At 38.0% G+C, this 13,376-nt stretch overlaps 1 protein-coding gene across 1 annotated transcript in view; it reads right to left on the minus strand.

The window, feature by feature from the left end:
• The window catches only part of GPR176 (G protein-coupled receptor 176), a 34,743-nt gene extending 21,484 nt beyond the window's left edge, over positions 1–13,259 (minus strand). Inside the window, exon 1 of the mRNA XM_081934377.1 lies at positions 12,984–13,259. Within this exon, the coding sequence (XP_081790503.1) occupies positions 12,984–13,203 (220 nt within the window). The 5' untranslated portion in view covers positions 13,204–13,259. The remainder of the gene's footprint in view (positions 1–12,983) is intronic.
• Positions 13,260–13,376: the final 117 nt, after the last annotated feature.

The raw sequence follows: 13,376 nt of genomic DNA on the forward strand, positions 1-13,376 counted from the left end.
AGATGTTGATATATATGGGCTCAGCAGTATCACAATGTAATAATACTGGTCAGAAGGGGCCTATGTGATTTTCTTTGCATAGCATGAGTAGCTACATTTTTTTTCTTATAATTCAGCTTCTCTTTTGACATCTATCACCTTTCTAATGTAATCCTTCTTGTGAGTCTGCTTGAATACATGCTTAATTCGGATTAAATTCATGAGCACAAGATTAGACTGATGGATTTATTAGGGCAATAATGTAGATATGAAGAACTGTTCACTTGCCAGTGCATTCAGGATATTATATCCTTTTAAGTTCACCTTCCTATCTACTGATTTGGGTGATCGGTTTGATCAACATTACCAGCTGATATTTCTGTTCAGCATCGGCATTAAAAGGTTTATAAACTACCCTGCTCTATCACTCCCAGGAAAGCTTACAAAAATGGAACAGATTAAAAGTAAAACAAGCATCACTTCACACTGTTATTTGTACACTAAAATTATAACACTCTTAGGGCCTGGGTAAGCCACTCTGGTAAGGCAATCCCATAAACAAATACTGTATCTCCATTGAAATATACGGTATGTTTCTTAGCAATTATAACACATTTCACAAAACAAATTTGTAACCATTCCAGATGTTGCTTATATAATAATGTGTTGTGACCCAGCAGGATCCTTTGCAGCTGCTGAGCGACTCAGATAGCGACGAACTCTATGAGTCGGCTATGGAGGAGGTGGAGGACCCTGGGCAGGGTTCAGACACAGAGCAGGGACCAGAGAGGCTGGTTGCCCACCAGGAGGCGCCTGAGGCATGGAGCAGTGGGGAGGATCGGAGGGAGTTTGTCCCTGACGCCCGGCAGAGAAGGGTGGAGAAACGAAGGCAACAGCTGCTCCGGAGACAAGCTCCTAAGAGATAATGAAGCTCAGGTGGTTGTGGCATGGCCCCTCCCAAGAGCTTATATAAGGAGAGATTTTGGGAGGAGACTTCTTGCAGGACATAACCGTTCATATTACTCTGGAGAACTCTTTGTCTGATCTGCCTTGTGTGTCTGTTTGTAATCCAGCTGGAGAAGCTCTTTTTGTATCTGTTGGAGTCTGGGTTGCTGCCAACATCTTGTCTGTGAGTCAGGTTTGGGCTTTCAGCCAGCAAGATTAGAGGACTGTCAATAAAGTGTTGCAGACAGCTAAACCTGTGTCAGTGTTCATTACCGGACAGAGGGGGGGTCAGAACAATAATGTATAAATGAAATAAAGGTAGGCCTCAGTTTATGACCACAACTGAGTCTGAAATCTTGGTAATTGAGCAAAGCAGTTAAGGACATTGTGTAACCACTTTGCTCTCCTCAATCTTGGCACTTCTGCTGTTAGTCAATCTTGTGGATCATTAAGCAGACAAAGTCTGAGATAAGGATCATGTAGGTAGCTTGTGGGAGAGGCACTGGAAGGCACTGTTGCAGGCTACAGGGGCCCCAGTGCATAGAAATCTGCTACAGCATTGGAGGCCTTGATTGCTGACTATCTGACAAGCCTGGAAGGCTTCAGCCATGTATAGGGCCCACCAACTCAACCAAATTGCTGCACATCTTTTTTCCCCCTCAGCTACTGACTTGGATAACCAACCTATTGCCTTCTTATCCAGGCCGCCTCAGGCCTTTCTGCAAATGGACATCTTTCTTGTGATTATTCTGAAGAGTTGTTCTCCAAACCGTGCAATTTGGAGAAGGCATTTTCCAAATGATCCTAAGAACATCATCCCCTTTTGTGAATATACCCATCCATCTATGAATAATCACAATAGCAAGAAGACCGCCTGCTGTCATTGTCTACTGATAGATCTTAGGCACTTGAGCTACTATATTTTTAAACACAGGTTAAGGAAGTTTACATGATTGGGAGAAGTTATGGGGGGGGGGTACTTTCTCCCACTTCACTGAGCATCCCCCCATTAAACTGAAGCATCCCTTCTACTTCTTCATTCTAACTATTAATACAAATAAAAATGGAACCTTGTCACATACTATGCATTATTGCAGTCCAACCTCATAGGGAGACATTGTTGAAAATTCTTTAAGCATGCATTTTGAGTACCTATTTATCCATGTAATTATCATGTCAAGCCTACACTGAATCTGAATGTGATGACATATCTTGCCAAATTGTTTCCTGAAATCAGGATATATTGCTTTTAAAGCATTGTGTAACTAGATAATAATAATAATCTAAAAAACCTTTAGTATAGCTTAATATTTTTCTCTTGACAATTTCATGTACATTTCTGATAATTGCCAAATAGTTTTTAAAGTGCTTTCAAATCACTATATTTATAATCTGCTATAGTGGTCCCCCGTATGTTAATGTCAGATATACCAGTTTGCTAATTCCCTCAATTTTACAACTTTTTGAAAATAAGGTTAATATTAACCGTTCTCTAGACATCTGGCATTTAATCCAGTCTTCTGGGTTTCTCAAAATTAACACATAAAGTTTTAGCCAAGCCAGTTCCTTCAGAACCCTAGAATGCTACTGATCTGGATCTTGAGTTTCAAAATAATTCAAAGTATTCCCTAACTATGCTTCTGTAAATTTCAATGTTTAACGCTATTTCTTCATTCTGTTCCTCATAATCTGAAACACATTTTCTTTCATTGGAAAAAAAGGGAATCTGAAACATGAAAAATTAGCTCTATCTTTTCTTTGTTACCTGTTAAATACTTTGATTTATCCACTAAAAATCTGATATTCTGATTGCTAAGCCTTATATGTTGCTTCTAGTATCAATTCATTCTGAGTTTTAGCTTTTTTAATTCTCTCCCTATAGTACTCTGTTCCTACATATTTGGTTTGCTCTTAAATATATTTGTTTCTGTTCTATCAGAAACTGATCTCCCATCCTGTCACTGAATGGTGAGATGATTAGTTTTCATGATTGTATCAAAAAGCTTACATAGGAGGAGATCACTTCCGGTTCCTGTAGGTGATGGATGTGTTGTCCGCTGCTTGGCTCCCCGGTGGGCTCCTTTTAGGAGCACAGGGGGCCCTGGAGGGATCTCCTGCCGCAGGGCGGCTTGCTAGAACCCCCCAGATTCGGCGACAGCCGGCAGGTGTGTTTCCAGCCTCGCCCCAGGTGCCGGGGAGCGGAGGGGGGGCATGAAACAGCTTCTGGCTGTCTGCCCTTTCGCCAAATGGGCTCCGGGAGGAACGAGATAATCAAAGGAAGAGCGGCTAGAATGCCGGTGGGGAGAGATCCGTCCTAATCTCCTTAATCATCGTTAACGGATAAGCAGCAGACTATTATAAGTTTCTGTTCAATCTATTTGAAACTGGAAGATTAGAGGGGGGTGTTTCTTTCTCTTTACCCCCCCCTCGGACAAAGCGGCATTTGAACTATCTCTCTCTATATCGGAATGGAGAGAGAATAAAGGCTGACTTGCCACTTGTACTAACTATGTGAGAAAGATCGATATCACAGCTGCAAGAGGTGATTGCTGAGCTGTTTTCTTAAAAGGAAAAAACTTTATGGAAATCCTTGTTCTTCTCCCTGCAAAAGGAGGAGCCAAGATGGCATCCCTCCATCTTCGTTTTTGTACTTAGCCTGCCTTTTGAAACAACCTTTGAAAAAAAAATATCTGGTATTGTTTTAATACCCTCTCTGAAGATGCTCTGGACCTCTCCTGTTACATAGTCTTCCTGATTAATTTTGATCATTTGACTTTTCCCCTTTCTGGTGTACCTCTGTGCCTTGGAACTGTGAAGGAGAACTAACTTTTCACTTTTGGATTTGCCTGCCTCCTTGGACCGGCACAGCTGCGCGCTCCACTGACACCATTTTCTTTGTAAAAGACTTATCATCCCTGAACTCAGATAAATGGGGCCCAAAAAACCACCAACGGGTAAGTCATTCTCGGCTCCTGCTTCTGACACCTCCAGTCCAAGCATGCAGCAGGCGAAAATTACTTCAATTTTACAACAAGAAGGGACTGGAGAGAGCTCAAAAGAACTATCTGTTACCCAAATGTTTCAGGAAATTATGAGGGGTCAAAATGAGCTGAAAAAAGAGGTGACAGATCTCAAAGATGAACTCAGAGGTGTACAACATCATATAACAGAAAATAAACAAAGAATTGGGGTGTTGGAGGAAGGGGCAGATGGATTAGGGGAGGAGGTTAAGGTAGTCTGGAAGGGAAATTTAGAATTGGAAAATTTTATGGCAAAAATAGAACTTGAAAGAATGTCCCTTTTTCTCAGATTCCAGAACCTACCAGAGACAGAAAATGAAGACCTTAAGGATATTATGAGTACAATTTTAGCAGAATATATTAAGAGAAACAAAGAACAGTTGTGGTGGGATATGGATCTGGTTTACAGGGTTAATTCAGCATATGTTAGAACACACAATGTTCGAAGGGAGGTACATGTTAAGTTTCTTAGGAGGACCACGAGGGATGAGGTGCTAGGGGCCCAAAGGGAGGGACCATTAAAATATAAAGATAAAGAAATTACCATTCTTAAGCAAATTCTGAAAAAAAATAAGGGAAAAAAGGAGGAATACTTCCTCCTTATGAAAGAAATTATACAACAAAGGAGTTTGGTTTAGATGGTTATTGCCAGAGGGAATGTTGATTTTTTGGGAGGGAAATAGAATTAGAATTAATACAGTGGAGGAGGCAGAAGCCTTCATTAAAAAAACATATTTCTTTCCTAAAGGACGAAAATAGGGGAGGTGGTGAAAGAGGTAGTAATGTGCAAGATATGAAGGAGGGAGGGCCTGTGGCTCCATCTGGGGACAGGGAGGAGAGAGCAATATCGAAAAGGCTCAGGTCACAAAAATAAAGGTATTTGAAATATTATGGTAATTGTTGATATACTAGAAAGTGACAAAGAAAGAGATGATTGAACACATGGTTGATATAATGTAGAAGAAGACTCTGTTTATGCTTATCTTTTATACGTTGTTTTTAACATTGTAAAAATTGTGAGATTTGGAGGGATTTCTACCACTAGCACGGGAGCTACCAAAATTTTCTATACACCTTTGTACCTTTCCTCATAAATGCTTAAAAACCAATGAAATTCTTTTTTTAAAAAAAAAAAAAAGCTTACATAGGAGAGGCTTTTTAGAACACAAACTACGAATTCAGTTTATTTAGGCTTCCAAGCCTGAATTTACCAGATGTTTTAGATTTTACTGTCATGCCACACCAAAACTTAGATTGTCACGCAGAGCCTGTACAAAGTTCCTAGTAAATTGCAATTGTTCAGATTAGCAATTTTGTGCTGTTGAGATATGATGTGTTTGAACGCTGCAGCTCCCCAAATGTCTTGAAAAATGTGGATATACCATTTTTGGAATCTCAGTGAATCTACTGAAGGAGTAAGGTGAAACAGGTGAAGGATTGGCATGATTTGAATAAGAGATAAAAGAAGTCAGTTTTTCTTCTATTACTGAATAATGTGATCAAATGCAACCCTCTTGATCCTCGCTTACATGCAATTGTAATACATTGCTGAAGTATGTGGGGGTCCTTACAAAGAGGGAGCAGGGAGAAAACTACATCCAGTTCTTCCTCTTTAGCTAGATATCTAAATTCTGAAATAAATGGGGAATCTACAGTCAGCTTCTAGCAAGTCTGATTTCTGTAAAGCAGAATTAAAAATACCATTAATTAAAAGGGCAACCTTTTATACATAGTGAGGTCAGTCTATCATTTTTCTATTATGTTACTCTGCTCAATGCTCTATTTTCAGAAATCTCAAATATAATGTAATTTAAAATTCCCCATCAACTACTAAAAAGGAGTACCCATGGTATCCGCCATATGTAACTTCTACAAGGTCTTGATATTACAGTATACATGTAGAACTCACAAAACATATCTTATTGTCCTCAGGAGGTCCTAAGAAAAGAGGGGGGGAAATCATTAAGGTTGAAAGAATGTTCTTTTATGATGTTCTTTCATAGTTTCTTTCACACTTCTTGCAAGTGGATAGCTGCCCACAATGCCTTTGGAAACCTGAAGAGGCAATTAATCTGAGTTCTAAACCTGGAATAAACTGTAAAGCCTGATGCTCAGCAAATTAAAGGTGAATAAGAAATGGCAATAGGACCGAGTAGCAAATGTGCACTAGATGGATTGATTTGAAGGCCATATTCCATTTAAGAAGGAAGGCACCTATTTAAGTGCCTTGCATTTGTATGAAACCTCAGTCAGATAACCTAAACATGATGCCGGAGAAGTCTGATTAACACTTCTCTTTAAAACAAATACACTTAAATACATGATGTGAAATATCTTCAGCAATCAAAGGAAGACTATTCTTTTGCTGTAGAGTTTTCTTGATTTAAGCCAACAATTGTCACAAACCAAGTTTATTCTGTAAGGAAAAGTTAAGATATTGTAGGCATACACATATTAAATTTCATATCTTAGATAACATGGGGTGGGGGAGACAACCTAGATTAGGAAACTTGCACTGGGGGCACAAGAATTAATCCCAATTCATTGGTTCTCAGGCTGGCTGGAGAATTCTGAAAGTTGAAGTCTACACATCTTATAAAGTTGTCGAAGTTGAAAAACACTGGCTTTGATCTATGACTGCCCATTGCTATTAGTGTAAGCAATCCCATGGTCATGAAGTTGATCCTCAGCCATACTGCTTGCCAGACTTTGGCTTCTATTCTTGGGAGCCAGCTTCTTACTTTAAAGCCTCACCGGATATGCATTTGGATATCATATAGAGGGCTCTGAAAAATAGCAGTTTGTCATAGGCACCAAACTTGGAAAAGAGCCTAGTTACTCAGCAAAAGAACGAAGGTACTGTTTTTTCAACAAATTTATTTAGCTGCAACTGGAACCTAATTCCCTCCTCTCTGGCAAAATCTTATTCTCAGTGCCATAATATTTTGGGCTAAGGAAGAAATACAATTTATTTCAATACTTTTCTTTCTGGATTATTTAAAACTATTCTTGGTTGTTTAAAGCATCCAACTTGTTGAATGAATAAGTTAGCTACCACTATAGTAGTTATTAGTTTTAGACTTGTTGGAGAAAAATCATAGTTTTAAGGGGGTGATAATAAAAATTGTGGTCTCTACAACATTGAATCAAGATCCTAAAACCTAATAGACTAGTCCTGTGATGGTGAACCTATGGCACACATTCCACAGTTGGCACATGGAGCCATTTCTTAGGGCACACAAGGCATTGCCTTGTCAGCTCCAGCATGCATGCGTGCGCTGGCCAGCTGATTTCGGCCTTCATTTTCAGCCATTTTTCGCCGGCCAGTCTCCAGAGGGTGAATAACAACCCAACGTGCAAAACAGAAGTTTGGGAATGGACTTCCAGTTTGCGCGTTGGGCCATTTTTCTCTCTCTGGAGGCTTCAGGAAGAAATACAATTTCCAGTCTATTACTATTGTCCTTCAAAATTTTCATGTTTTAATTTCACAGTTGCTTATCTACAGGTGACGCATTTTCCTGTTATTTTGGTTAAAAATTCAAGGGTCTTCCTACCTGTAGATGGGCTTATACATGGATAAAGTATATGGGTATACTTTTAAAAAAGTATTACCATATATGCATTTATTTCAAATGAATGGCTCAAATATGTTTGCTTTCTGTATATGAAATGTCTTTTTTATCAAGAATGATCAATATTATTTAGTGTGATTAAAGTCTTTTCTATATATTACAATATGTTTTTGTTTGGTTCTCTATTTTGGGAGGGTACCTTTTGGGGGGTGTTTTTTAATATACTAATGCATGAAGATAGATAGATAGATGATAGATAGATAGATAGATAGATAGATAGATAGATAGATAGATAGATAGATAGATAGATAGATAGATGATAGATAGATGATAGATAGATGATAGATAGATAGATAGATAGATAGATAGATAGATAGATAGATAGATAGATAGATAGATAGATAGATAGATAGATAGATAGATATTGATATGGCTGAACTTAAAATAAGACAGTTTTGTTCTAGATGTAGAAATTTTAAGTTATGTATTTCACAGGTTATGTTCTACAGCTGATTTATATCCTAGAAGCCTGTTATGGGAGAACCCAACCATGCTGAATTCCTGACCACTGATCTCTACCATTTCCCTTGGCAGTACTCAGATATCTTAGCTTGAAGCTCCTTTTTTTTCTAGGAAGTGCACAAAAGGATCTGAAGGTTTTCAGCAACAAATAGGATACCATGAGAATGAAAGTCAGTAGATGTTTCATAGACAGGACCATGATTGTTCACATAGATTCACCAAATCATTGGCTGATGCAATGAAAAAGTACCAGCATCTGTCATTGACTGCCAGTTTCTACCCTGCCAGTAACTGCGTAAAATAAGATGGAAAAACTAATTGCATCCAGAATCATTATTATCTCTTTATGTTCATTCAAACGCTATTATTATTCTCTGTGACATCACTTTCCATTTCCCCCCTGCAGTCTATTTTTGGTTAAATGGATCTCAAGGAAATCAAGCAACCTAAAATTCGGCAGAACTCTTTTCATTAATTCAAATTTAAATAGTTTTCTTCTTTCTGTTTGACTCTGAGCACATCGCTTTTGTCAGAAGGAAACTCAGCTGCTTACACATGGCTTACTTTCTTTAGTCCCCGTGGCCCTTGGGATATTTTTTTCAATCTGTAAATTGTGGAAAATGACCAATTTTGGGTGAGTCCATTCTTATCCAAAAATGATGCAAAATAGATATGCTAAGCATTAAAGATGCTTAAAACAGCTAGTTTCCAAATAAAACTGCTCTCAGAGCCCAGAAGGGCTGCAAACATTCAGTGCATGCTTCTCTAGACATACTGCAACCTATATAATGCACTCCCCCTCCCCAGCAGAAACATATTTTCAATGCTCAGCATAAAAGTGTTTTTAACTTATACCAATCTTACTATCAGCAAAGGATGGATAGGGTAATGGAAGGTCTACCCCTGCCCTCAGAAAGGTTGTTCAGAGCATTCTTTATCAAATCAGAGTTTGAAGCCTGCTCTGGGCTTCAAACTCTGATTTGATAAAGAATGCTCTGAATTTCTTTTCCCTCCTAACTCTTCCTTAACAGTTTCTCTCCAGGATATAGAGACCTAACCTGATCAGAATTTGCTTTCTGTTTTTCTTGAACAAGATTAGCACCTATGCTATGCCCAAACAAATATACCCATGTATAATTCATACAATATGCTTCGACGATAACTTACCTCATATAATAATGCTGCACCCACAGACTATCGAATCCTATCTTAATTGAGATTATGTCATGCCTTCTTGGCTTACATATAGCCATTTTCCATTTGTGTATGGTCAGAGAAAAAAATGTCCATGTTCAGAATAAACACATTTATCCTAACCCTATTTAATTGTTAATTGTTTTTTATAAATTAATCCCTTTCTACATTCATTGTACCGTATTTGTCCTTCTCGGTTTATTTTGCTTCAATATCAAACCAAACAAAATAAGCAATGTACAGGACAAATTATGGAGGAAGAAAAAGAAACAAACTAAAGTAAGAAACAACATATAGGAATTTGCAGAGATATATTCTCTCTCTCTCTTTCTCATACAACCCCCCACCCCAATAAATGGGAGCCATATTTCATTATAAGCAACATCCACAGATAATCTATGTCAATACAGTATGCCGTTTGCTTATAAATTGCTAATAACATCGGCTCTGTATACATGTATATAGATGTTATTCCATGGTATGTAAAGTTGTCTCAGATTACTCAATTGTCCCCATTCAAGATTGGTGTGCAGTGTGTGTGTGTGGGGGGGGGGGAGGTTGGACTTACAGCTCCTATTTGAATAAGAGATGGCAACTGGGGTCAAGAAGGCCATTGCACAGATCTATCTAGTATGTCAGCTGTGCCCCTTTGCGGATAGCTGGCCCTTTGACTATTCATGTCCTATTCATCTTAAGAATGGACTGCTGCAATGTAAATAAGTCAATAATTCTTTATATTACTTAGAATCAATTCACAGTGTCAAGTCTTTTAGTGCAGAGTAAGGGAGACACCAACTGGGCAAAATGATACAAAAGCTCAATGAACAAGGCTCACGGCCATTCATGTGGAACTGCAGAAGGGATTTTACATATCCAGGCTCAAAATGGCTTACAGTCTTAGAAGGATGGATCTTCTGTATCTACAATTACTGTCTGTGACACAAATGGCACTATCTGTTTCTATTCCGCAATAATTTGATTTTCATTTTACCCTTTATTTTCTTTTATGGATTTCCTTTGATTTGCATTTTATTCTTCATTTTGTATTTTGCACTTAATTATTAATTTGCTCCAGCTCAAGTCTTTATAAATTATTAATTTGTTGCTCGTTCTAAAGGAAACTATTTTAGTTCTTTGATTCTGTTTGAATTATGTGTATCAATGAAAAAAATATTTACCTGGAAGAGACTGTGGTGTGTATGATACTTGGATTTAATTCCCCAAAATTCATTTAAAGTTCCTTTGGTGTAGATGTTGTAGAGAGGTCTTAAACTTGAATGCCCTCCTGAGAGGTGAGGTAACACACAGGCCTCAGATGACCCAATTATCATCTATCATATAATTAGCAAACAGTGTCTATACTTGAGTTTAAAGATAGGAAATCTAGTTAAAAGCACAACCCATTTTGTCTTACTTCAGACAGTACCAAGGAGTACATGGATGTCTATGGATTCCCAATCATCCATGGTTGTCCCATAGGTGCTTTTCCAAAAGGCAACAGAACTGAAGAAGCTTCTTGAAAGAGAAGTGAAATGTTTTCAAAGAAAGAAAGAAAAAACCCCAAGAAAGTCCAGTTGCCTTTTGGAAAATCACCTTTGGAAAAATACATGGCATTTTAAGGATATTCAATCAAAAAATCTCTTTTTTCTTTTTTAATTTTAGCATTCATAGTATTACAGAATTGGAAAAATGATTAATTATATTCTCAAAGGCGCTTTTTCAAAAGGAAACTGGATTTCTTGAAGACATTTCACTTCTCATCCAAGAAGCTTCTTCAGTTCTTCAGTCAAAACTGAATAAGCTTCTTGATGAAAAGTAAAATGTCTTCAAGGAAAAACAAAGTCCAGTTGCCTTTTGAAAAATCATCTTTGGGAGAACCATGGCTTGGATGACTGAGAGTCTCCAAAGAGATTCATTACAGGATTATATGTTCATCAGCAAAGTTAGTCCATATTGCAGTTTGCTAATTTATTTCTATCATGGTTGCAAACTGAAATATTTTATTATACTTTTATAACTTATGTATCAAGGAATAATGCTGAGAAGTTACCTTTTATAAAATGCCAGTGAACCTCATGTAAAATTAACTTGGATTCAGTTCAGAGCAGGTACAAAGAATATCAGCTATAGGAGGTAATAGGATATGTAAAAGTACAAGCAAAATAAATCTGAAAGCATCACAAAGCAGGAACTTTTCTTTGGAAACAGAGATAACACTATATAGGACCCAGCGTGACAACATGATAAACATACCTAATAGGTTAAAAACATCACAGACAAATAAAAATAATATAGTAATATAACTAGGAACTCTAGGACTCATAAATGTACTTCCAAAACAGTAGAAGAAACAGTATTTTAATCTAATAAGGAAGCATAGGATATAAAGAGGGAATTACAACTGCAGTTGCCTGAGCTTCAGAGATACCTAGAAAACGGGTTTACCTGTAAATTCCAGGTATCTCCAAAAAGTATACAGGTGGGGAACTTTTTGTCTAAACAAGTCTAGCAATTTACTTAAAAAATTAAACAGTATTAAAAGGAATTACTCAGAAAGGACTTAGACAAAAGAAGTGCCTCTATACTAATAGCTTCTGTGAGGTTAAATGATCAAACCATTTGTTATCTAAGACAACAATCAACTAATCAATAAGTAGTGATTCTCACTAAACTTGGTGTAGTAATTTTAGTATCAAATATGCATATTTTAGAAGTCATATATTAAGATATCAAACTCTACTATATCCAATTGAAAGAAATGGAACCCACAGCCTTTCTTTTTGCTTAGGGTTTCCTGCCTAGGCAGGGGGTTGGACTAGAAGACCTCCAAGGTCCCTTCCAACTCTACTATTGTATTATTGTATTGTATTATTGTATTATTGCTTATGTTTTGTTAGAAATTCAACAAAAGCCTCAAATATTTCTATTTTAATTAGTTCCTCAATTCATAGTAAGATGAATGCCTGGGATTTTTTTTCATTATGTTTACTTTCTAATAAATAAAAATAAAGTTAAGTAATATCCAAACATGAATTCCATATAATTCTTCAGATTTACATCTCACATCTCTGCATACAACAAGATTGGACTGGGAATTATATCTTAAAACCTCATATAGATTTTCCAGGGACTTACATATCATTCATACAAACAGAAAAGCACACATTTCTACAGGAAGGTAGTAATCCTGAACGCATGATCAATAGAGTTGGCTTCAACCAAGGAGAGAACTAATTGGAGATAGTGATTTTCCTGTCTAGAGCAAGTGATCATTATAATATGGGATGCTGCAGAGGACTATCATTATGCAACTGGCCTGCCACTAGAAAACTTTTCTAGTGTTGCAGTTCCATAGAATGTAAACAAGGAGCAGAAGTAGTGCATTGATAGGGAGCTCCTATGAGAAACTAGAATTTCGATAAAAGTTTTCTAAATGAATATGGGCAAGCCCTTATCTCTCACCCACTAACCAGAAAGTGGAAAAGGCTACAATCCAGCACGGAGTTCAGCTAGGTAATTTCCTTTATTGGAAATAGGTCAGCTTTGCAGAAGATAGCAATCTTGGATGACCAAAGCACAGCATGTTGTCATCTAGGAAGGCAGCATAATATTGAACGGTGGTGATCGTAAATGTGCTAAATGTTCTTCCTTCTAAGTGTATTACCTCCTGTAGACCATAGTTCTTGAAAGAGTTAAATCCTGTATAAACAAGACCACTGGGGGACCCCACCCTACAACCGTGTTTACTTACCTAGCAGAGAACCTATTAAGATGACAACCTGCATAACGGTAGTAAAATGTCGATAGGTTTGTTCTTCCCTATATGCCTCGTATTCTGACGTCCCGACCGCGTGGGCACTTCGGTTGATTCCCACGATCTGAGCACTGGATGCGTTCAGGGAGCTTTTGACAGCCTGAAAGGGACCGCGCTCGCTCGCGTTGGCTGAAGCCCAGCTTGCATTGTAGCCCATGGCGGTGTGGGGATGTCCTTCTGCCTCCCTCTTACTTAACAGTCACCTCCGCACGAAGCCAGCGCTCTTCGCCGCACAAGGCACGCCGTTAGCACCTGCTTTTCGAAGCGCAGCTGTTTTTCCATTGTGTTTCCACTTAAATGTCTGGACCCTGGAGAAGCCGTCTGACGTTT

Source organism: Natrix helvetica (genome assembly GCF_964273705.1).
Source record: "Natrix helvetica genome assembly, chromosome: 1".
In the NCBI taxonomy this organism is placed as follows: Eukaryota; Metazoa; Chordata; class Lepidosauria; order Squamata; family Natricidae; genus Natrix; species Natrix helvetica.